A 26,279-nucleotide genomic window follows, 5' to 3' on the forward strand; every position below is an offset into this window, starting at 1 on the left:
GTAGGGTTATAAGTTGGACTTGATGGACTGATCTCTTCATCCAACCTCATCTACCATGTACCTTAACTATGTATAAACACAAGAGCAGAAGTTTTTCTTACTTGAGCTGCACCCATATGGATTATTCCCATCCAGACTGCTGGACCCTTCGACGCACTGTGAACAATCGAGGCCACTCACAAACTCTTTGCAGAAGCACTGACCGGTTATGGGATGGCAGCTGGTATTGACAGCACCCGCTGGGTTGCATGAGCAGGGTCGGCATCTAAAACCAGAGACAAAATATATCATTAAATTTGGAAATAATCATTGATTTAATGGAAAAAATAAAAATAATAAAATAATTTCTGATATGACATAATTACGTAATGAACTCGTTAAAACAGAAATGTATGTTAAGGGTTAATAATTAGAGATGAGTGAACCAGAAGTGCAATTTATCTCTGAGGTCATGACGTTAGGATAGATACATAGGTTAGTGTCACCAGACCCAGCATATCACCCCAGCCCTGCAGATAGATAGGTTACTGTCACCAGAACCAGCATATCACCCCAGTCCTGCAGATAGATAGGTTAGTGTCACCAGGACCAGCATATCACTCCAGCCCTGCAGATAGATAGGTTAGTGTCACCAGAACCAGCATATCACCCCAGCCCTGCAGATAGATAGGTTACTGTCACCAGAACCAGCATATCACCCCAGCCCTGCAGATAGATAGGTTAGTGTCACCAGAACCAGCATATCACCCCAGTCCTGCAGATAGATAGGTTACTGTCACCAGAACCAGTATATCACCCCAGCCCTGCAGATAGATAGGTTACTGTCACCAGACCCAGCATATCACCCCAGCCCTGCAGATAGATAGGTTACTGTCACCAGAACCAGCATATCACCCCAGCCCTGCAGATAGATAGGTTAGTGTCACCAGAACCAGCATATCACCCCAGTCCTGCAGATAGATAGGTTATTGTGACCAGAACCAGCATATCACCCCAGCCCTGCAGATAGATAGGTTACTGTCACCAGAACCAGCATATCACCCCATCCCTGCAGATACATAGGTTAGTGTCACCAGAACCAGCATATCACCCCAGTCCTGCAGATAGATAGGTTACTGTCACCAGAACCAGCATATCACTCCAGTCCTGCAGATAGATAGGTTAGTGTCACCAGACCCAGCATATCACTCCAGTCCTGCAGATAGATAGGTTAGTGTCACCAGACCCCAGCATATCACCCCAGCCCTGCAGATAGATAGGTTAGTGTCACCAGACCCCAGCATATCACCCCAGCCCTGCAGATAGATAGGTTACATCACCAGAACCAGCATATCACCCCAGCCCTGCAGATAGATAGGTTACTGTCACCAGAACCAGCATATCACCCCAGCCCTGCAGATAGATAGGTTAGCGTCACCAGACCCAGCATATCACCCCAGTCCTGCAGATAGATAGGTTAGTGTCACCAGAACCAGCATATCACCCCAGCCCTGCAGATAGATAGGTTAGTGTCACCAGACCCCAGCATATCACCCCAGCCCTGCAGATAGATAGGTTAGTGTCACCAGAACCAGCATATCACCCCAGCCCTGCAGATAGATAGGTTAGTGTCAACAGAACCAGCATATCACCCCAGTCCTGCAGATAGATAGGTTAACACCACGGCCTTGTCTTGACCAGATCATGACTCCACCATGAGATATTACCCTATCACATGACTGCAGGACAAGACTACACACAATTTACTTCTATTCTAAGGGGGAGACAGAGGGAGACACATAGATCTGCAGAGGAGCTGTATACAAAAACAGAAGTATTTTTAAAAATTTATTTTTATCAAACCCAATGTCAACGTTGCTTCATTTTCTCTGTTTAACGCAACAAAGCAAAAGAAAAAAAAATCAGTTGCAAAAGTCTACACACCCTTTAATTCTGTTAAAACCCAGAATTTGAGACAGGTATTTTTTATTTTATTGCCATCTAAATATTTCATGGTTTTGGTAAGACAATAGTTATGAATATTTGTGATTTACTCTTTTATTTTCCCTTAAGGATTGACAGGTCGATGCGGAATCCTCCATTATTGTTTTAAAGGCTGGAGGTTTTAAATTCCACGTGGGGATCTGTACATTTTTTCCATATGAGTAAGCTGATATTTCCGTTATTGACCTGCTTTGGCTTTCTAAGAGGCTTATCTTTAGATATCTCTATAACCAGCTGTATTGCTGATGGTGCAGTTGTTCCCGTGCTGGTTAATAGGGCAGCATCTGGAGCATTAGGAAAAATTAAAAAAAAGAATAATCATATAAAATGATAGAAACATCCAATAAGTATTAATTAGAACCAATTACTAAAATTGTGGCACCCGTCGAGGTCTATGTGATTTACTGCGCGCTCCTCCGATGGAGATGTGACAGGTACGTTGATTGAAATAGTGCGGGAGCCTCCAACACCCCCATAATAACCAGCGCCGGAATGTTCTATCATCTATCCATGGTTGATTCTAGATTGAGAAACAATCATTGCTATTAGAATAACGGCCTTAGACTTTCCTGCTATGATTATATATATTACGAGGTAGCAGAGTCCAACTGGCTGTTTTACCCTGTATGGTTTGAGGTTGTATGGTTGATAAAGATGTACCCCATATGTGAATTGTAAAATAATGGGCAAAAAATGAGTCTTGAGCTGGAGGACCCAACAACTCAATGTGAATGGACATTGTGCAATACTTCAGTTCTCCTGTGGGAGTGCTGCAGGGAAACCAATTCTACTGTCTCTAATATATCAGACTTTATACAGTATCTATCTATCTATCTATCTATCTATCTATCATCTCCTATCTATCTATCTATCTATCTATCTATCTATCTATCTATCAATCTTCATAAAACCTTACTATTCTACCCTGTATGGTTTGATGGTTTGCAGTTGTAGGGTATAAATATGCTAAAAAATACCCTATTATTGACTTCTAAAATAATGGTGGGTGATGAGTCTACAAAAAATGGGGGGAATTTGGCATTCTCTATGCCACTTTTAATGAAACTCCCCAACAACTACTAAATTTGCCTGAATAACAAGCTCCGTCCTCTTAAAGGGATTTTCCAGCCCTTAAATAGAGTTATCATATTGATAACCTATAAACAACATAGGACATCAGTATGTGGTCTGTTTTTGAATTAGCCCGCTTTTATTCATATGCTAATTAGCCAGCAACAAGCATCAGAAGTCTCAGTGAGCACTGTGTGCTGTGTGTGAGAGCAGGGAGGCTGCTGCTGATGACTCATCAGACCCCAGCACATATTCTTGGGCTTGGTTTGGGTCATGTTACTGAGCCATCACCACATGTTCTTGGGCTTGGTTTGGGTCATGTTACTGAGGGATCACCACATGTTCTTGAGAAAAGTTTGGTTTTGGTCATGTTACTTAGCTCCCACCACATATTTTTGGACATGGTTCGGCTTGGTTCATTCTAATGAGCCTCCGGAGCATGTTCTTGGGCATGGTTTGGGTCAGGTTAGAGAGCTCATGGCACATGTTCTTGGGCACAGATTGGTTTGGGTCATGTTACAGAGCTCCCACCACATGTTCTTGGGCACAGTGTAGTTTGGGTCATGTTACTGAGCTGGTACCACATGCTTTGGTTTGGGTCATGTTATTGAGCCTCCACCCCATGTTCTTGGGCAAAGATTGGTTTGGGTCATGTTATTGAGCCTCCACCATATGTTCTTGGGCATAGTTTGATTTGGGTCATGTTATTGAGCTCACGTCACATGTTCTTGGGCACAGTTTGGTTTGTGTCATGTTATTGAGCCCTCATCACATGTTCTTGGGCATGGTTTGGTTTGTGTCATGTTATTGAGTCCCCATCACATGTTCTTGGGCATGGTTTGGTTTGGGTCATGTTATTGATGCTGCACCACATGTTCTTGGGCACAGTTTGGTTTGGGTCATGCTATTGAGCTCCCATCTCATGTTGTTGGGAATGGTTTGGTTTGGATCATATTATTGAGCTCCCGCAACATGTTCTTGGGCACAGTTTGGTTTGAGTCATGTTACTGAAGCGTTTCCACATGTTCTTGGGCACAGTGTGGTTTGGGTCATGTTATTGAGCCCCCTCCACATGTTTTTGGACATAGTTTGGTTTTGATCATGTTATTGAGCCCCTAGCACATGTTCTTGGACATGGTATGGTTTAGTTCATGATATTGAGCCCCCGGCACATGTTCTTGGGCACAGTTGGTTTTGATCATGTTATTGAGCCCTCATCACATGTTCTTGGGCATGTTTGGTTTGGGTCATGTTATTGAGCTCCCACCACATGTTTTTGGGCATGGTTTGGTTTTGATCATGTTATTGAGCCCCCTCCACATGTTCTTGGACATGGTATGGTTTAGTTCATGATATTGAGCCCCCGGCACATGTTCTTGGGCACAGTTGGTTTTGATCATGTTATTGAGCCTCTTGCACATGTTCTTGGACATGGTATGGTTTAGTTCATGTTACTGAGCCCCTGGCCATGTTCTTGGGCACCGTTTGGTTTGGGTCATGTTATTGTGCCCCCACCACATGCTCTTGGGCACCGTTTAGTTCATGTTATTGAGACCCCGGCAAATTTTCTTGGACATGGTTTGGTTTAGTTTATGCTATTGAACCTTCTAGGGCCAGTTTTATCATAATCAAATCACCCAAAATTAATTTGATATGAAAGCATTTTTATAAATTCTCTGATCATATTTTACACATTTTTTATTTGGTTGCTTTATCTTGTATATTATTATACTGATGTATTTTACTTTTATGGAAATGATATGTTGTATCTTAAAAATGAAAAAACCTTCTCCCATGAGTTATATAGAGCTCACATAAATCCTGTTTTCTGATCATTTACCCCAATGGAGCTCTCACTGTATGGTCTCCTGAGTGACCCATTCAACACCCTTAAAAAGCATGATAAAAGCCAAAGCTGCAACACTGGCTGCAAATTTGTTTTATGGAATAATATTCCAACTGGGAATAAATAAAATGCATCATTTTGTTCGCCTCTGAATTTTATCTTCCGTTAAAGTCAAAAAGAACATGAAGAGGATTTTTTTTTTTCTTCTTATCATTCCTGTAATTCTATGAGGCATCTCCGCAGTAAATAGTGTCATTACGGACGCTGCTAATTGGCATTGGCATGTTAGAATTAAATACCGCACAGAGGTGAGGAGAGGACTCAGAAGAGAACTGCAAAAGCAGCCAGGTTGTTTATATGAAGGTAAAGATGTAGCAGTGACCAGGCGAATAAGTATCTCTAATATAGTGTAATGTATTCACTCTATCTATCTATCTATCTATCTATCTATCTATCTATCTCCTATCTATCTATCTATCTATCTATCTATCTATCTATCTATCTATCTATCTATCTATCAATCATCGTATCTATCTATCTATCTATCTATCTAATCTATCTCCTATCTATCTATCTATCTATCTATCTATCTATCTATCTATCTATCTATCTATGGATGGGAGAAGCTGAAATGAATGGGTTTTAAGACTGGCCAGCGGGAAGCCGTCCCCTATCCAGTTTCTCTGGGGAATTGGGCGAAGACCCGGTGGGCGGACACGGGAGCAAGTGTGAACATCCCCAAATACACATACGTACATATACAGATTTTTAGATGACACTTTTGTTTTAATGAATGTGCCCCGTAGATTTCTATTTAGAATTATCAATAGTCAGATAGATAGATAGATATGAGAGATAGATATGAGATAGATAGATAGGAGACAGAGAGATACGAGATAGGTAGATAGATAGATAGATAGATAGATAGATAGATAGATAGATAGATATGAGAGATAGATATGAGATAGATAGATAGATAGATAGATAGATAGATAGATAGATAGATAGATAGGAGATAGAGAGATACGAGATAGATAGATAGATAGGAGATAGATAGATAGGAGATAGATAGATAGGAGATAGATAGATAGGAGATAGATAGATAGATAGATAGATAGATAGATAGATAGATAGATAGGAGATAGAGAGATACGAGATAGATAGATAGATAGGAGATAGATAGATAGGAGATAGATAGATAGGAGATAGATAGATAGGAGATAGATAGATAGGAGATAGATAGATAGGAGATAGATAGATAGGAGATAGATAGATAGGAGATAGATAGATAGATAGATAGATAGATAGATAGATAGGAGATAGATAGATAGGAGATAGATAGATAGGAGATAGATAGATAGATAGATAGGAGATAGATAGATAGGAGATAGATAGATAGGAGATAGATAGATAGGAGATAGATAGATAGGAGATAGATAGATAGATAGGAGATAGATAGATAGGAGATAGATAGATAGGAGATAGATAGATAGATAGATAGATAGATAGGAGATAGATAGATAGGAGATAGATAGATAGATAGATAGATAGATAGATAGGAGATAGAGAGATACGAGATAGATAGATAGATAGATAGATAGATAGATAGATAGATAGATAGGAGATAGATAGATAGGAGATAGATAGATAGGAGATAGATAGATAGGAGATAGATAGATAGATAGATAGATAGATAGATAGGAGATAGATAGATAGATAGATAGATAGATAGGAGATAGATAGATAGATAGATAGGAGATAGATAGATAGGAGATAGATAGATAGGAGATAGATAGATAGGAGATAGATAGATAGATAGATAGATAGATAGATAGGAGATAGATAGATAGGAGATAGATAGATAGATAGATAGATAGATAGATAGATAGATAGATAGGAGATAGAGAGATACGAGATAGATAGATAGATAGATAGATAGATAGATAGGAGATAGATAGATAGGAGATAGATAGATAGGAGATAGATAGATAGGAGATAGATAGATAGGAGATAGATAGATAGGAGATAGATAGATAGATAGATAGATAGATAGGAGATAGATAGATAGATAGATAGATAGATAGATAGATAGGAGATAGATAGATAGATAGGAGATAGATAGATAGGAGATAGATAGGAGATAGATAGATAGATAGATAGATAGATAGGAGATAGATAGATAGATAGATAGATAGATAGATAGATAGATAGATAGATAGATAGGAGATAGATAGATAGGAGATAGATAGATAGATAGATAGATAGATAGGAGATAGATAGATAGATAGATAGATAGATAGGAGATAGATAGATAGGAGATAGATAGATAGATAGATAGATAGATAGATAGATAGGAGATAGATAGATAGGAGATAGATAGATAGGAGATAGATAGATAGGAGATAGATAGATAGATAGATAGATAGATAGATAGATAGATAGATAGATAGATAGGAGATAGATAGATAGATAGATAGATAGATAGGAGATAGACAGATAGATAGATAGATAGATAGATAGATAGATAGATAGATAGATAGATAGGAGATAGATAGATAGGAGATAGATAGGAGATAGATAGATAGGAGATAGATAGATAGGAGATAGATAGATAGGAGATAGATAGATAGGAGATAGATAGATAGATAGATAGATAGATAGATAGGAGATAGATAGATAGGAGATAGATAGATAGATAGATGATAGATAGATAGATAGATAGATAGATAGATAGATAGATAGATAGATAGATAGGAGATAGATAGATAGGAGATAGATAGATAGATAGATAGATAGATAGATAGATAGATAGGAGAGAGAGAGATACGAGATAGGTAGATAGATAGAATAGATAGAATACATTGGAAACAAAGTCATGAGTTAAAAGAAAATCAATAGATAGTTGGATATACAGATATAGCTAGATTGATGTATAGATCGATCGATAAATAGATAGATGATAAAATATTAAATAGTTCTTAGAGAGAGGTGAGAAATAGATAAGAGACAGTTCTAGGAGAGATGGCATATACAGATAGATAGATAGATAGATAGGAGATAGATAGATAGATAGATAGATAGATAGATAGATAGATAGATAGATAGATAGGAGATAGATAGATAGATAGGAGATAGATAGATAGATAGGAGATAGAGGCAGGGACAAATACATGCTATGTACAATACAATACACGGCAATAGAAATATTTTAGATAAATATTAGATATATAGATGTTAGATAAAGAGATAGATAGGTCATTTTTCTTAGTAAACATACAGATACAAGTTAGATTATGACACACAGACAATGACCATGTGTCGCCCCCTCCAGTCTTTCTTGTGCTGCTCCCTGAAGAAATGTATCTAATAATAACTTATTCTATTTTCCGGAGGGGATAGATTAATAAGCAGGAGACAATTCAAATTGAAATAAAAAGAAAACCAAACTGAGACTCTTTGTCATATTGATTTCTTTCCTGGGATAAATGGTCTCTGTACTATTAATATAGAGGAACCTTTATTACATGGACTCTCCACATACTGGAAGATCCGACCCCACAATCAATTAAAAACATCAGCTTTCTTGAGGGAAAATTTTTCACATCAAATGAATTTCATAAACACAGATCTGTCCCAGGTTCTAGAAGTCATCAATCTGGGATCATTGATTAGATCATTACTATTCATATAAGAATTGCCTATAGGATGGAGAGTCACTGCACTATTCCTCCAGTAGAGGGCCACAGACCTGCATAGCCGGACACAGAAGACGCTGGGAGATCGGAATTTAGTTTTTTTATATCATTTTTTGTGAGAATGAGAAACTTATTAGTACAGTGTTCTTTTATGATTGATAGATAGATAGATAGATAGATAGATAGATAGATAGGAGATAGATAGATAGATAGATAGGAGATAGATAGATAGATAGATAGATAGATAGATAGATAGATAGATAGATAGATATGAGGTAGATAGATGATAGATAGATAGATAGATAGATAGATAGATAGATAGATAGATAGATAGATAGCCATCTTCCATTTACCTTCCAGTACCCGAAGCAAATCCAAAAAATCTCTCACTACATCTATCACATTTAAGTCCAGACACGGAGTCATGACAATAGCATTGCCCATTTGTTTCACCACAGGTGGCATTTATGGAACCTTGGGGGTGGCAAAGACACGGCACACATCCCGAAATATTACTGGCACCGGACAAATGAAAACCTATGAAAGAAAAGATGTGGAAAAATAAAAAACATAATAAACACATAAATAATTACACATACAGTAACATGAGTGACGGAGTGACAAAGATATTGGTCCTGTAGATGAAGAGTATTGGAGAGTTGGTGTACTGGGGTCAATACAAGACACAGAGACATCACGGCCCCGAGGACCCCTGCAGACTGTGATTGGATCTCAGCGGTCACATGACATCCCTATCAAGTCTATTAATGATCTATCTTTAAGAAGGTCATCAATATTAAATTGGCGACTTGGGGCTCCGTTGATCAACTGCTCAAAGTGACAAAGAGTTGCAATACCAAGTACAGCCACTATACTATTTATGGCTCTGTGCTTGGTATTCAGTGAAGAACCACTTGACCACTTCAATCCGTTGATCAGTGGGATCGGTTTTGGACAACCTCTTCCGTCCCTCAATGTTATGTCCTGGGGTAAAATGTTTGACAGGACTGGTAATAGGTATGTTGGGTTCTGATGGAGACACGAGGGGGTTCTCATGTCTTATACAGGACTGGTAATAGGTATGTTGGGTTCTGATGGAGACATGGGGGGTTCTCATGTGTTATACAGGACTGGTAATAGGTATGTTGGGTTCTGTTGGAGACATGGGGGGTTCTCATGTGTTATACAGGTATGTTGGGTTCTGATGGAGGTATGGGGGGTTCTCATGTGTTATACAGGACTGGTAATAGGTATGTTGGGTTCTGATGGAGGTATGGGGGGTTCTCATGTCTTATACAGGACTGGTAATAGGTATGTTGGGTTCTGATGAAGACATGGGGGGTTCTCATGTGTTATACAGGTATGTTGGGTTCTGATGGAGGTATGGGGGGTTCTCATGTGTTATACAGGACTGATAATAGGTATGTTGGGTTCTGATGGAGGTATGGGGGGTTCTCATGTGTTATACAGGACTGGTAATAAGGTATGTTGGGTTCTGATGGAGGTATGGGGGGTTCTCATGTCTTATACAGGACTGGTAATAGGTATGTTGGGTTCTGTTGGAGACATGGGGGGTTCTCATGTGTTATACAGGTATGTTGGGTTCTGATGGAGGTATGGGGGGTTCTCATGTGTTATACAGGACTGGTAATAGGTATGTTGGGTTCTAATGAAGACTCGAGGGGGTTCTCATGTCTTATACAGGACTGGTAATAGGTATGTTGGGTTATGATGGAGACATGGGGGGGGTTCTCATGTGTTATACAGGACTGCTAATAGTTATGTTGGGTTCTGATGGAGACCTGGGGGGTTCTCATGTCTTATACAGGACTGGTAATAGGTATGTTGGGTTCTGATGGAGACATGGGGGGTTCTCATGTGTTATACAGGACTGGTAATAGGTATGTTAGGTTCTGATGGAGACACGAGGGGGTTCACATGTGTTATACAGGACTGGTAATAGGTATGTTGGGTTCTGATGGAGACATGGGGGGGTTCTCATGTTATACAGGACTGGTAATAGGTATATTGGGTTCTGATGGAGACATGGGGGGTTCTCATGTGTTATACAGGACTGGTAATAGGTATGTTGGGTTCTGATGGAGACATGGGGGGGTTCTCGTGTTATACAGGACTGGTAATAGGTATATTGGGTTCTGATGGAGACATGGGGGGTTCACATGTGTTATACAGGACTGGTAATAGGTATATTGGGTTCTGATGGAGACATGGGGGGTTCACATGTGTTATACAGGACTGGTAATAGGTATATTGGGTTCTGATGGAGACATGGGGGGGTTCTCGTGTTATACAGGACTGGTAATAGGTATATTGGGTTCTGATGGAGACATGGGGGGTTCTCATGTGTTATACAGGACTGGTAATAGGTATATTGGGTTCTGATGGAGACATGGGGGGTTCTCATGTGTTATACAGGACTGGTAATAGGTATGTTGGGTTCTGATGGAGGTATGGGGGGTTCTCATGTGTTATACAGGACTGGTAATAAGTATGTTGGGTTCTGATGGAGACATGGGGGGTTCTCATGTCTTATACAGGACTGGTAATAAGGTATGTTGGGTTCTGATGGAGACTGGGGGGGGGGTTCTCATGTGTTATATAGGACTGGTAATAGGTATGTTGGGTTCTGATGGAGACACAAGGGGGTTCTCATGTCTTATACAGGACTGGTAATAGGTATGTTGTGTTCTGATGGAGACACAAGGGGGTTCTCATGTGTTATACAGGACAGCGTCAAATACAAATCGAGACCTTTACGGCCAGAGATAGAAAACCAAACAATTGTAGTCAATGAATAAGTAATAAAGTTAACTCCGAAAATTGGAAAAGTCAACAAAAAATTATTACTTGGAAAAAGACGCTTTATTATCTAAGAATATCCAAATTCTGGAAGTCTAACTTCAGAAAATAGGTTTCTTTCCATTTTGGCGACTGTACAAGTCGACCAGAAAGCTCGGAGCTTGCCAGCATTTTCAAGAAAGTGACATCTTGCAAAGTCACTCAACAGGAGTTTACAATATCATCGCCAACAGAAAATGTTTGACAAAGCAGGTAATTTATTTTATTGGCTTCAGGATCCCGGTTTGTGTTTTATTCTCCTGAAATCTACTGGATGTAGGACACTCGGGTGGGGGAGGGGGGGGGGGGGAGTTATTTTACTCAATAGAAACTCTTTTAACAATTTTTTGATGCAATATTTTCTTTATGCTCAAATTAGTAGAAAAAATATTTAGTATCCTTCATTATTGTCATATTAGTAGTAATAGTCATTGATAATATTAACTCTTTCCCACTCAGCGCCATACTATTACATCTTGCCGGTCGTATGCTACAGATGACCTATCACCTCCTCCAGGTCCAGCTCTTTGCACCCTTACACAGTGGCCGCTTCTTTGATTGGCGCAATTGGAATTATTTTTGTAGCTTTTACCATTCCTAAGTAATTGGTGCTTAATCTACGCTCTCTACAGTCAAGTGGGCAGTCCTGGACTATCTGCTCCAGTATAGGATGGCCCACCTTACAGTAAATAGCCTAATTAGCATATTGGCCAATTGCTCAGGAATGGCGAGAATTACAGAAAAAAATTCCAACTGAATTGGTGAAGTTTTAGGTAGTGAAAGGTCCACTTTAAAAGGAGGGAATCGGTCAGGGGGCTCTGGGACACTCCACCACCCACAGTTCCTTATGGACCTGCGTTTTAGTGTCTCAAATCACCAATTTATAAAGCTACTCTTGAGCAAAATAAAAATGAAAAAGGTTTTTTGTTAGAGAACACCTCGGCTTCAGTGCGCATGCGCCATATTTCTGGAACTTGTGCAGTGAAGCCTGCAGTGTACGTCTCCTGCTTCACTGAAGAACTGCGCAAGCGCTGGGAGCACCTGAGAGGAGTCTGAAGAGAATCATTAATAGGTAAGTGTAAAGGTTTACTTTTTTAATTGTAGGCGTAGATGGATTTAAAACAGGGAGATGTGATACACTAAACCCCCAATCTATAAGGGTCTATGGGTGGTTTTGAGTCCCAAATCACCCCTACAGGTTCCTTCTGAACCTACTCTTATAGTATATCTCTGTGATGTACCATGCCCAGGAACACTGGAGCCTGGACCTCTCTGAAAGAGCCAGACTAATCCCTTATATTGTGATCTAAGTGGTTAAAGAGGAGAGGCTCCTTCTCTCACCTTCAATCCCCACCCCCCGTGCAACAATATTGATGGGTTTCCAAGTAAGTGGGTATAATCCCGGATGAGCGGCTGTAAGTCTGAACCAGTGCTACCAGTTAAACTGCACTGGCAGTCATGTGGCGCGGTACACAATGTGAACAAGCTGCAACAACACCCTGCCAGTTAACCTCACTGGACAGGGTGCACAGTACAGCTGAAACAGCAAGGCTGCTAAGGGTTAACCATCACCCCAGGTCAACAATAAAACATGCTCCTGCAACAGCTAGGAGTACACAGGAAGTTTGACAGTATAATGAGGCTAACTCAGAGACCACACCTGCTGTCAACGCCTCAGGCTGGAACAGAGCCCACCACTCCTAGCCTAGTGTAGGGCTAACAGTTCAGGATTTATAGGTACTAACTACAGAGCATATAGAGGCCTAGTCTGAACACCTGCCTGGATACTGGAGCCTAGCCCTAAACTACTGTCGTTAGCAAATTTCAGTCAAAGTGTGAGCGCCGGGTGGGCGTCGGCACTATTTAAAGGGAAGTCCCCGCCCAATAAGGATGGTGGCCATGACCTCACCGCTCATGCTCAATAGGGAAGAAATGGCACTTAGCTTGTGAGCGGCTCCAAAAAGTCTGAGCATGCTCAGTAGGCAGCAATCTGGACTTACACTCCAGACACCTCACTACCCGAGGCCGAGGGCCAGAGTTAGATTGACCTGCAGGTGGCGCAGTGCGCTGAGAACCCTGCGGGACCCAATCCCAACACATGCTTTGCAACAATATTATAAGGTTTTTGGAGGGATTGCTTTGACAACCAGAAGGCCTATCATCAGCTTCCTGGTTGTCATGAACAGAAATATTAGGTCTGTGAAGAGGTGAACTGTTGTGTGTTATGTTTCCATGTGATTTCCTCTATCTAACCTTAGTGGTGGTCCAGGAGTCCCCAGGTCTGGTAATATCTCTGTGTGAATGTTCTATTCCTGCTTCTTATTTCTTCCTTTCCTCATTAGGCCACCTAATCTCTATTTTCCTACTATTCCTTGTCTTGCCATCTGAGAATAATGTACCAAAACTAAGGAACTGTTCACATTAAAATGGATTTATAAAGTATTTTTTGCATACTTACCTGCAGTAGTAGAGTTGCACTGGGGTGTGTCTGCCCTGATCTTATATGAGCAAGTCTGCAGCAACTCCAGGGTTTTACAGGGGAAACTGCAGAGGATTATGGGAAATGTCTATAGGTATAAAAGGTTTCCATTTCCCAGAAAGCTGTGTGTTGGTGGAGTTCACACGGTGAATAGTTTGTGGGACTACAGCAGCCTGAAGTACAAGGTTTTTGTTGTGCACAGTATGGATATTTTCTGAAGAATTTTTTTTTTATTTTTGTTAAAAACTGGACCTCCTGAAATAATCTCCTTTGGATTCTTTTCATCAATCAAGGTCTGATTGTTTTTTGACAAATCTCATGCTTCACAAGGTCCTGCACGAACTGACATTGATAAAAAATGGCGCGGGCACCTGCGCAGTAGCCTTAGTAGTAGCAGCATGCTACTGCACATGCACCTGCGCCATTTTTTAACAATGTCAGTTAGCTAGTTAGACGGGACCCAAGGACATCGCTGGAAGAAGACGGCGGTCCCTGAATGCCCGCCCAGCGTGCACGATGGGTAAGTTGATCACATTCTGTTTTAGGGTTTTATTTTAAAACTGGGGGGTAGTTTAATATAACTTTAGTGGTGCTTGAATAGCCTTTTTAAAGGCTATTCACGCATATGTGGGGCTCTATCAGCATGATTTTGCTGATAGAGCCCCTTTAATTATTCTGTACAATGTACTGGGAAGCAGGAAAAAAATTCAGAATGGAGGGATTTGAAGAAAAAATGCATTTCTGTGACTTTCTTACGGGCTTTGGTTTTACGGCGTTCACTGTGCAGCCAAAATGACATGTCCCCTGTATTCTGTGCTTCGGTACGGTTCCAGGGATACCAAATTTATATGGTTTTATTTACATTTTGACCCCTTAAAAAAAATCCAAAACTGTGTTAAAAAATTTTTTTTCTAAAAGTCGCCATATTCCGACAGCCGTAACTTTTTTATACGTCCGTATACAGGGATGCATAGGGCGTCTTTTTTTGCGGGGCTGGGTGTACTTTGTAGTTCTACCATTTTTGGGAAATACTTTTGCTTTGATCACTTTTCATTCAAATTTTTATCAGAATCAAAACAGTGAAAAAAACAGCGGACTTCTGGAGCCCAGGACAGGTAATTAACAGTGTTTTTTATGTTTGTATCCTACCCTGGATCTCCAATCATTATACTATGGGATCTGAAAATACTGTGTGTAAGGGCCCCTATGGGGCATAATACTGTGTGCAGGGGACACTACGGGGCATAATACTGTGTGCAGGGGCCACTAGGGGGGATAATACTGTGTGCAGGAGCCACTATGGGGGATAATACTGTGTGCAGGGGCCACTATGGGGCATAATACTGTGTGCAGGGGCCACTATGGGGCATAATACTGTGTGCAGGGGCCACTATGGGGGATAATACTGTGTGCAGGAGCCACTATGGGGGATAATACTGTGTGCAGGGGCCACTATGGGACATAATACTGTGTGCAGGGGCCACTATGGGACATAATACTGTGTGCAGGGGACACTACGGGGCATAATACTGTGTGCAGGGGCCACTATGGGGCATAATACTGTGTGCAGGGGCCACTAGGGGGGATAATACTGTGTGCAGGAGCCACTAGGGGGTATAATACTGTGTGCAGGAGCCACTAGGGGGTATAATACTGTGTGCAGGGGCCACTATGGGGCATAATACTGTGTGCAGGGGCCACTATGGGGCATAATACTGTGTGCAGGGGCCACTATGGGGCATAATACTGTGTGCAGGGGGCCACTATGGGGCATAATACTGTGTGCAGGGGGCCACTATGGGGCATAATACTGTGTGCAGGGGGCCACTATGGGGCATAATACTGTGTGCAGGGGGCCACTATGGGGCATAATACTGTGTGCAGGGGGCCACTATGGGGCATAATACTGTGTGCAGGGGGCCACTATGGGGCATAATACTGTGTGCAGGGGGCCACTATGGGGCATAATACTGTGTGCAGGGGGCCACTATGGGGCATAATACTGTGTGCAGGGGGCCACTATGGGGCATAATACTGTGTGCAGGGGGCCACTATGGGGCATAATACTGTGTGCAGGGGGCCACTATGGGGCATAATACTGTGTGCAGGGGGCCACTATGGGGCATAATACTGTGTGCAGGGGGCCACTATGGGGCATAATACTGTGTGCAGGGGGCCACTATGGGGCATAATACTGTGTGCAGGGGGCCACTATGGGGCATAATACTGTGTGCAGGGGGCCACTATGGGGCATAATACTGTGTGCAGGGGGCCACTATGGGGCATAATACTGTGTGCAGGGGGCCACTATGGGGCGTAATACTGTGTGCAGGGGGCCACTATGGGGCGTAATACTGTGTGCAGGGGGCCACTATGGGGCGTAATACTGTGTGCAGGGGGCCACTGTGGGGCGTAATACTGTGTGCAGGGGGCCACTGTGGGGCGTAATACTGTGTGCAGGGGGCCACTGTGGGGCGTAATACTGTGTGCAGGGGGCCACTGTGGGGCGTAATACTGTGTGCAGGGGGCCACTGTGGGGCGTAATACTGTGTGCAGGGGGCCACTGTGGGGCGTAATACTGTGTGCAGGGGGCCACTGTGGGGCGTAATACTGTGTGCAGGGGCCACTGTGGGGCGTAATACTGTGTGCAGGGGCCACTGTGGGGCGTAATACTGTGTGCAGGGGCCACTGTGGGGCGTAATACTGTGTGCAGGGGCCACTGTGGGGCGTAATACTGTGTGCAGGGGCCACTGTGGGGCGTAATACTGTGTGCAGGAATGCAGAAGGGGGAGAAGTCGGTCGGTCGGGGTCTTTGGGGAGGTCGATCAGGTGTTGGCCTTGGGGCCTCGCCATTCCTAGTTACGCCACTGTTCACAGTGTAGTCAATATCAAGGACCCGGCAGCCAGGTACAAGTGAATGCTGAAATCTGGGTTCCTCGCAATAAAACACTGTGGTTTGCAAGTTAGTTCTTTCCCTCTAAATTGAGCAAATGACAAACTCAGCTCAGCTACGTCTGTACCGATCACACACTTGCCCTCCCCGTATACACTCCATTGTGAGTTTGCCGCAGTTATGAAGGATTTCCCCCGGCTCCCTCTTTCCCTCTTTCACATTTAAATGAGATGATTTTGCAGTACAGACGACCGGGATAAACCTTTGTCTTCTGCTTTCAAGGACGGGGGGGAAGGTGGGTGACTGGCCTGGAGAAATCTCGACTCCACGTCCCTGCCTTCTCCTAGTCTCTGCTGATTAAGTGGCCGCTTATAATGTCACTAGGTTAGCTCTGGGTGGGCGGGGGGGAGGGGGGGAATAAAAAAAAAAAAAAACAGGCTGTTGTGATATTTATTAGTGAACACCCCAAATAATTCTGAATTAAAACATTTCAAAAATATTCTTAATGGAGGTTAAGCTGCGTCTGTAACCCCGGCTCGGGTTATTGAGTGGCATATTAAAACCAATATGGCTTTAATGCACCTTCTAATGGGCGCTCCTACTTTAACAAATTGCCTATAAATTTCACTTGAACCAAATGTATTCCTTTAACATTTTTACTCATCACAGGTTAGAAGTAGATGTGGACCATTTTTTAAGTACAATTAATTTTGATTCCCTCGCCAGGAAAGCTGCGAAATTCTCTCTGTAGATTTGGAAGTAATTTTTTTTTTTTCCATTTTTTTTTTTTTTGCAAAAAGGCTAAAAGCTCAATGCATTATATGAATGTATCTGTTCTTCTTTGTCACCATCATATTAACATAAAATCATGAGTTCTCGAAGGTGACGAACGTGGAGGAGAAGTGGGAAAATTATTAGTTAATTTTTTTTATTTTTTAATTGGAATATCTTGTAGGTTTTTTTTTTTTTTTTTGGATGGTTGAACAGAATCTCTGGGGTATCTTGAGCTGAACTATCCTACCCTTAGGTTAGGTCTAAGGTTGAGCCGATCTTGAGATTTCAGGATCGTTTTTAAAATCCGATTTTCGATCATTTTCCAGCCGATCCCGATTGTGAAATTTGCTCGATCACCGATCGGGATCTGATCTTTCCCGATCCCGATGGCTCAACCCTAATGTTGGCTTTTATAACAATGATTGTCCAGTAGCCAAGCATTGTGGGAACTAACGTGAGACCTTGATCTCGACTAAAAAGATCAGGGTCGGAATTCCGATAGTGATCGTGAAATTTACTCGATCGCCGATCGGAATCTGATCTTTTACGATCCCGATCGGTCAACCCTAGTTAGGTCACCAATATGTGATCTGTGTTAAACTATTTGAAGAGGTGATAGTGGTGATGAAATCACATTTATTGGTCACACGGTACAGCATTAGCACAACTGAATGGAATTGAGTTGCAGTACCAAGCACAGCCACTATGATATCTATGGCACTGTAGTCAGGGAAGAGACAACAGTACCCATCCAAATGCTACACCTCATCAGTCGGACCCCCCATTTATCCCAGCACTTCATTCTCACTTGTTCCTACTCAGCATCCCTCTCACCTCATCTATCCTATTCCTCAGTAGCTAGTACACAGAGCAGGAATCAGACAGCTCCATTCTCTATGTATTGGCCAAACCTTGTTACTGCAGCTTAGCTACTATTAAAGGGAATGGGAGTGGAACTGCAGTAACCTGTTTTGACCACTACACAGGAAGCGGAGCTGTCTGCTTCCTGCTCCGCTGAGAACAGACGATCAATGGGGGTTCCGGGGATCAGACCCCCACCAATCTGATAATAAAGACCTCAATAATATTTTTAGTCCAGAAAACCCCTTTATTTGACTTGAACTGTTCAATCTTTGATTTAATCTCCTTTATACATGGAGAAATTGCATCATGATGGTCATTCCCACAAAACACCACATGAAGATGGAGTGTACTGTTTTTATTGTCTGATTGAAGATTTTTTTTATTCTTTTTTTTCTATACATAGTTATGGGGTGGCTATCTTGCCTGAGCTTGAGCGAACCGTAAATCGAGTTGGTTTTTAGTGAAACCCAACAATAGGGGATTCTTCTTGGATGAACTAAAATGGCTACCATAATTTTTACTAGAGATGAGCGAACACTAAAATGTCCGAGGTTCAAAATCCGATTCGAACAGCCGCACACTGTTCGACTGTTCGAACGGATTTTGAACCCCATTATAGTCTATGGGGGGAAATGCTCGTTTCAGGGGTACGCAAAATTCGATAAAATTATACTTACCAAGTCCACGAGTGACGGTCGGGCTGGATTCTCCTTGAAGACTTCTCCCGGTGCAGCGTCCCTGCGGCATCTTCCGTCTGGAATTCACTCTGCCTAAGCATCAGGGCCTAGGCAGAGCCAACTGCGCATGTGCGGTCATGCGCGGTCGTGCATAGTCGGCTCTGCCCGGCCCGACGCCTGAGCAGAGCCAACTGCGCATGCGACGGCATGCCCGCGCATGCGCAGTCGGTTCTGCCTAGGCCGGATGCCTAGACAGAGTGAATTCCAGCAGGAAGACGCCGAGGGGACGCTGCACGGAGAAGACTTCTAAAGGTAAGAGAAGAACCAGCGTTGATTGGCAGAATGTATAGCATTCTGCCAATCAACGCTGAGCCTTAAACTTCGAACAGCTAGTAGTGTTCGATCGAGTACGAGTATTTTGAATACCGTAGTATTCGATCGCACACCTACTCGATCGAACACTACTCGCTCATCTCTAATTTTTACACCTCCCCTGGGCCTCCACCTATTATACTCTGGGGTCTGAATATAGAAAATTCATGTCCAATTCTATCCAAACTTGTTGACCAAACAAATCAGGGACCCAAGCCACCCGAATCGGAAATGAATCTTGGCAGGTGCACCCATCTCTATGCATATCATGTGACCACACCTGTAGAAACCTACAGACTGAAGTACATTTGGATCGGTCACTGTGTCTTCTGAGAGCCAATGTTGAGGTGCTCTGCCAGTCTACTTTATGGTTAAGCCTTTAGCCTCGGAGCCTTGTTATTTTTTGCAATTCCTGTTCAATTACCACCATTTCCTTCTCTATCTTCCAACATTAATCAATTTACTAAAATCTAAGTACCAGACCACCATGTCATTAATAGATTGTAGAATAATCTTTCATAAATCACTAGTTGTTTTCCATGTACATAAATAATTAGTTTACAGAATGGATTCCTTCCCCACTTTCAGGTTATAGTTTCCCTTACACTCTCTGCAGGCTCTCTGTAAATATTTTGATGGAAAAATCCATTTAGTATAAAACAGTAAAAATTAAGGGAGGAGAGGGATGCAGCTTCAGTATCATCCTCTCATCCTACATGCTGTGAGAGGGGAAGAGGAGCAGCAGCTTGGAATCTTCTGATGGACTCTGACCTTATCAGGAAGAGCCAAACCACGCACCAAATGTGCATTTACAGGGAAGGAAAAATATCCTAAGCCTCAAGCCCCACGTTGCGAAAATGCAACTTTTTGTGTTGCAGATTTTGCTGCAGTTTTTTTTTTTTATTTGGAGCCAAAGCCAAGAATGTCCACAAATGGAATGGGAAATATAAAGGAGGTTCTTATATTTCTATCTTCTACTTTATCCACTCCTGAGTTTTTGCACCAAAAAACGTGGGGCCCCCGCCTAAATCTTCACGTTACACATAACATGTCTGTCTCTCTACAAATACATATTTGTAGCTGTCTAAGGAGGGATTTTTACTGGCTCATTACACCAAAGCTAAGCCAAAATCTGTGGCCTTGAAGGACCTCAGACGTTGAGATCATGTTGGTCATCCTTAATTCATCGGCAGTTCTGCTACTCTGGATGGGCCGCGTGTTCTGTCGCTGCAGAAAGTGTCTCTGGTGGTGAAATGTCCTGTATCATTAACATCAGACCAGTGTGGGGTGCAATTGCCCTTTCTGTAAACCAGGCCGGGGCGTCATTGATGGTGCCGAGGAGGTTAATGTGATAAGCATTTTAGCTTCCTGAAGCCATTACTTTATAGTGGACCATGGGGAAAATAAAATCAGCCTTGCATGATTAACACATGAGAGACACTTTTGTAAGATGATTTGCTCATGATCCATGAACTATGATGACTAAACTGAGCTTCTGTGAGACCTGGAGATTTAGAAATATGGTGATCCACTAAAGAGGACTTATTGCCGTATGTGCCGGTTAGACAAACACAGTAGATTGTAGCAGCTGGGATTAACCATCGGCAGCACAACGGGTGTCCTACTGGGAGTATCATTGGCTTTAAAAAAAAAAAAAGTCATTTTTTTTGGTAAATTATAAAATTCTGCATTATTGAAGACCTGAGGGGTTAGTCCAATATTCATTTTTGTACAAAAAATCTAGAAAGGCTGGCAATCGTAACGTAAAGAGGACCTTCCACCAACTCCACCAACTGCAGCTCTTTCGATACGTGCCGCTCCACTGACTCTAGACGCAAATCAGTACTGTTAGTTTTTACACCCAATATCCTAATTAGGCTGTCTACTGTCAAGTGGGTGGTCCTGAGCTTGAGCATATTGGGTGCTGAAAGTAGCAGCAAGGTTTATTTAGGAATGATGCAAAAAATTAAAGGACACAATTAAATAGTGTTGGTGGAGGTGGTGAAAGGACCTCTTTAAAGCATACACATCACATATAATATTTTTTTCATTATTTTATTGCTTCAAAGTGTCCACCTTGGTGGTGCTGGGGCAGGCTCTGGATAGAATCACTCTCCTTCCCCATCTGGCAGCTGATTCTGTAGAAGGAGAGGTTCTTGTTCATCCCTGACAAGTCGGACAGAATGCGGGAAGGGTGACTGAGCATGTTTGTGCTCTAGTTCATTTGGTGGACGCCATATTGTGTAAGTTAATGTCATATGTGTTGAGTGGATCATTTTTAACAACATGTCAATGGTGATCGTTGCTCATTATTTATGATTTACACATTGAATATGATAATTAATTGATATTTACATGTTCACCATTCATGTGTTTTTGCTCTTGGGCTTAAAGGGGTTTTCTGGTATTGGCACATTGATAGCCTATCCTTAGGATATGTCATCTATATGTGATCAGTTGGGTCCAAGACTTGGGACCTCCAGGTATCAGCTGTTTGAAGAGGTCACAGCACTCATGAGTCACTTTCATCAGTTACAGGGTGCAGCAGCAACCTATCTATCTGCAGGGCTGGGGTGATATACTGGGGTCTGGTGGCACTAACCTATCTATCTGCAGGGCTGGGGTGATATGCTGGTTCTGGTGACAGTAACCTATCTATCTGCAGGGCTGGGGTGATATGCTGGTTCTGGTGACACTAACCTATCTATCTGCAGGGCTGGGGTGATATGCTGGTACTGGTGACAGTAACCTATCTATCTGCAGGGCTGGGGTGATATGCTGGGTCTGGTGACAGTAACCTATCTATCTGCAGGGCTGGGGTGATATGCTGGGTCTGGTGACACTAACCTATCTATCTGTAGGGCTGGGGTGATATGCTGGTTCTGGTGACACTAACCTATCTATCTGCAGGGCTGGGGTGATATGCTGGGTCTGGTGACAGTAACCTATCTATCTGCAGGGCTGGGGTGATATGCTGGTTCTGGTGACACTAACCTATCTATCTGCAGGGCTGGGGTGATATGCTGGGTCTGGTGATACTAAGTTGGGTTTGTGATACGCTGGGTTTGTAGTGTCTTCTTATATGGTAAAGACCCCATCAAGTACCAGGACCTATGTGTAACTGCTACATCTGCACCCCTTATAGTTATGTCTTTGGGCCCAAAGGTTTATTTACCAATCGTAGTCCATCCTGCCATAGGTCTGGTAGTATATACTTCATGTATTACTGTACATGACTTACCGGGCGTACACTGGTTGCATCTCCTTCCTTGATAATTCGGCAGACATTGACATTGCCCATTGCTGTGGTCACACACCGAACCCGGTAATGTTCCTTTATGGTCACAGTCACAATCCTGACAACCTTGATTATTGTGTAGTGACAGATGGAAGGTATGGTGGATGCAGATATTACACCGCTGACCTGTTACCGAGGCTTTGCACACACATTGCCCTGTTAGTTGGTCACACGTCTGAGAAGCGTTTATTGCCCCTGATCTATCACAGCGGCAGGGAAGACACGACATAGAGCCATTTTGTGTGGATTTGTAGTAGCCCTCCGAGCATTCATCGCATTGCCTTCCACCAACATTAGGCTGACAAACACATTGTCCTGTCACAGCATCACAAACTGTTCCAGGGATAATCCCTTTCGTGTGACACGCGCAGGGTTTACAACCGTCAGCATCCAACCCATAATAGTTGTCAATACAGGTGTCACAGTCAAGTCCGCTGACATTCTCTCTGCATTTACATTGTCCACTGGCTGGATTGCAAAATTGATTGATGGCGCCATAAGGAGTGCACGTGCATTGTATACAGCGCTCCTGTCCTAATGTGTCTTGTTTGAAGCCCAGTTTGCAGCGATCACACCGAGGGCCTGCAGAAATACAGATGAGAGGCTTTTATGGCAGCAGCACTGAATACATATAGCAGAAAGCTCCCTGGATTAATACTATTCTATGTATATACATAACATTCCAATAATGTGTATTATATGTCTACATTATTCCTAAAAATCATCAAATTAGTAGAAATACCAGTAATATATTATACAAACCCACTTTCCCCCGGCGGTCCTTGCACTCTCCTCTGGCGTTCTGCATCACATTCACTCTTGATACCTCCTTGTCTCAGGCAGTAATCTGGTGGGTCTATGTTTTACCTATATAGCCTTGTATCCAGGTTGTCCTATACAGTATATTGCATCTATTATACCAGTCATACTTGCTCTTTATTCTTCCTAAGTGGCTACGTGAACCGTCCTGAACCTGTGGGCATGAACATTGGCCCTTCTAACCCTATAAGCCCTGTGACTGGGCCCCTCCATGTGAATGATGGACCTAGATTTGTTATGTCACCGACTATAGTATTTGGGCTATTATATTTAAGACTAATTATGCAAATATATATATATATATATATATATATATATATATATATATATATATATATATAAAGTATTTGGACACCCATGCGAATGAAGATATCTGCGGTCATGATGTACTCCGTTAATTAGGAAACAGCATTGGCATTAGTCGCATGCAAGATGACACGAAATGCAGAAGTGTCCGATTTTGAGAAAGGGGTAATTGTGGGGTACCATAGAAATGGTCGATCCTTAAGGGGCATTGAGAGCGAACTGAATTACCCAAAATCGACATTGGCCTATGTGATTAGGAAGTGGAAGGTGAACGGTGATTGTTGGAATGTGCTCAGAGTCAGCAGACCCCCGAAACTGGGAGACAGAGACCAACGAGTGCTGGCCACAGAAACCGCCCCCAACCGAATCCCGATGGCTCACATACACCAGGAGTGTCACTAGGGAGTATTGTGTCGCTCATTTCCATCCATAAGGAAGCATCTGCTGAGGTCTACCAACTATTGGATAGGAAGAAATGGTGTTTTCTATTCTACCACAGGGGTCCAAATACTTATTGGTAGACAGTGTATTTCTTAAATACTACTACCATAGTGGACAAACAATAGTGCACACAGTGCTCAAATAATACCGTCATATATTTCCTAAATAATACAACCACAATGCCTAAACAACCGTAATATCAAATGTTCAAATTACACAACTACAAAAATACTTATTGCTACACAGCTGCCAATCACTTGGATGCCATATACACTTATGGGTAGGATCGGACTGACCCACGAGAGTACCAAAGAATCCTCCAGTGGGCCCAGGTTGTAACACAATAATGGTCCTGTAGAAGATGCCCAAATTTGAAGAGCACTATGGTCTATTTCCAAAGGACTGTTGGGTGGACCTCAGAATGAGTTTATCTGTTGGGTCCAAGGAACTTCAGTCTGACCCAAGGTAGAGGTAGCAGTCACACCCAAGCTCGAGTGCCTGGGCGCCCCAAAGTTTCCTCTTTCAGATAAGACACCAGTATTATGAGTTCCATATGGTGCAAGAGATGGAGGTCTTACAAGAGATTTTGTATTGGGATCCAGGGGCTTCAACTTATAATTCTGAGCCAAACTGAAATAACTTCAAAAAATTCAAGATTCCTAGTTTTTCCATATATTTGTTACATTTTTCATTGTTTGTATCGTTTTAATCCAAGCCTTCTGCCATCTCAAGTTCATGAGATTATCGTTACGGTTATAGGATCGTAAGCACTGGACAAGGTCGCCACGTTTCTGGCAACTACGGTGTTAAACCCTGAGACGTTCCTTAATTCACAAATGTATCCTCTGTGGTTGCACACTTCAATTATTGTCCTGTAATTTGCATATTCCAAGACTAGGGGTGGAAACTTCTCTCAGTATCAATTTGCAGAAAATTAATGCTTTAATTCCGTATTTTCATGAGGACAAAAACATGGCTGCGGCGAGGCAGTGATTAATGACAACATTACGGGGTTTGGCCTGGAATTTATTCAGCATACATTATAATTATTTTCTATAACTATCTGCTAATTATCATTTCACTTTCTTCAAAGGATGTGATCATTTAAGAACGTGATAACTGCAAAACTGGGAAAAAGTGGAAATGGAAGGTGAAAGAGATAGAGATGGGTCTATGGGCTCTGCGATGACTGGACGGGGAATGATCAAGTCATCGGGGCTCTCGGGCCCATTACACCACATCAGTGAAGCTGGACCCTGTTGTCAAGGCCATGGCATGGCACAGCCCTGAATGGAGGTTGTGGGTAGGGATGGGGGAGGGGGTATTTATACCTATCAGACACTGACACAAGACAGAAGAGTTTTTTCCATATATGTATCATATATAAATTTGAAGGCAATTAAATTTTTTTCCGAATGTTAAAGATTTCTAACCATCTTAGTGGCGTCATCTTTTATCTTGATCAGTTGTCAATGGATATGACCATGAATTTAGGAACTTCTTATGGTCTGAGACTTGTCAGAAACCAAGATCCTGATAACCAGCCATGGTGTCCTTATTGTGGTCAGGTTATCTTCTCATACATGTAGTGTCCTCCTGATAACCAGCCATGATGTCCTTACTGTGGTCAGGTTATCTTCTCATACATGTAGTGTCCTCCTGATAACCAGCCATGATGTCCTTATTGTGGTCAGGTTATCTTCTCATACATGTAGTGTCCTCCTGATAACCAGCCATGATGTCCTTATTGTGGTCAGGTTATCTTCTCATACATGTAGTGTCCTCCTGATAACCAGCCATGATGTCCTTATTGTGGTCGGGTTATCTTCTCATACATGTAGTGTCCTCCTGATAACCAGCCATGATGTCCTTATTGTAGTCAGGTTATCTTCTCATACATGT

General features: G+C 42.3%; 1 protein-coding gene across 1 annotated transcript in view; it reads right to left on the reverse strand.

The window, feature by feature from the left end:
* The window catches only part of USH2A (usherin), a 514,207-nt gene that overhangs the window by 396,769 nt on the left and 91,159 nt on the right, over positions 1–26,279 (reverse strand). Inside the window, exons 13-15 of the mRNA XM_075267084.1 lie at positions 22,755–23,393; positions 8,949–9,132; positions 102–265 (exon numbers count right to left, since the gene is read on the reverse strand). Coding sequence (XP_075123185.1) covers positions 102–265; positions 8,949–9,132; positions 22,755–23,393 — 987 coding nt within the window. The remainder of the gene's footprint in view (positions 1–101; positions 266–8,948; positions 9,133–22,754; positions 23,394–26,279) is intronic.

This window comes from Leptodactylus fuscus, chromosome 3 (genome assembly GCF_031893055.1).
Source record: "Leptodactylus fuscus isolate aLepFus1 chromosome 3, aLepFus1.hap2, whole genome shotgun sequence".
In the NCBI taxonomy this organism is placed as follows: Eukaryota; Metazoa; Chordata; class Amphibia; order Anura; family Leptodactylidae; genus Leptodactylus; species Leptodactylus fuscus.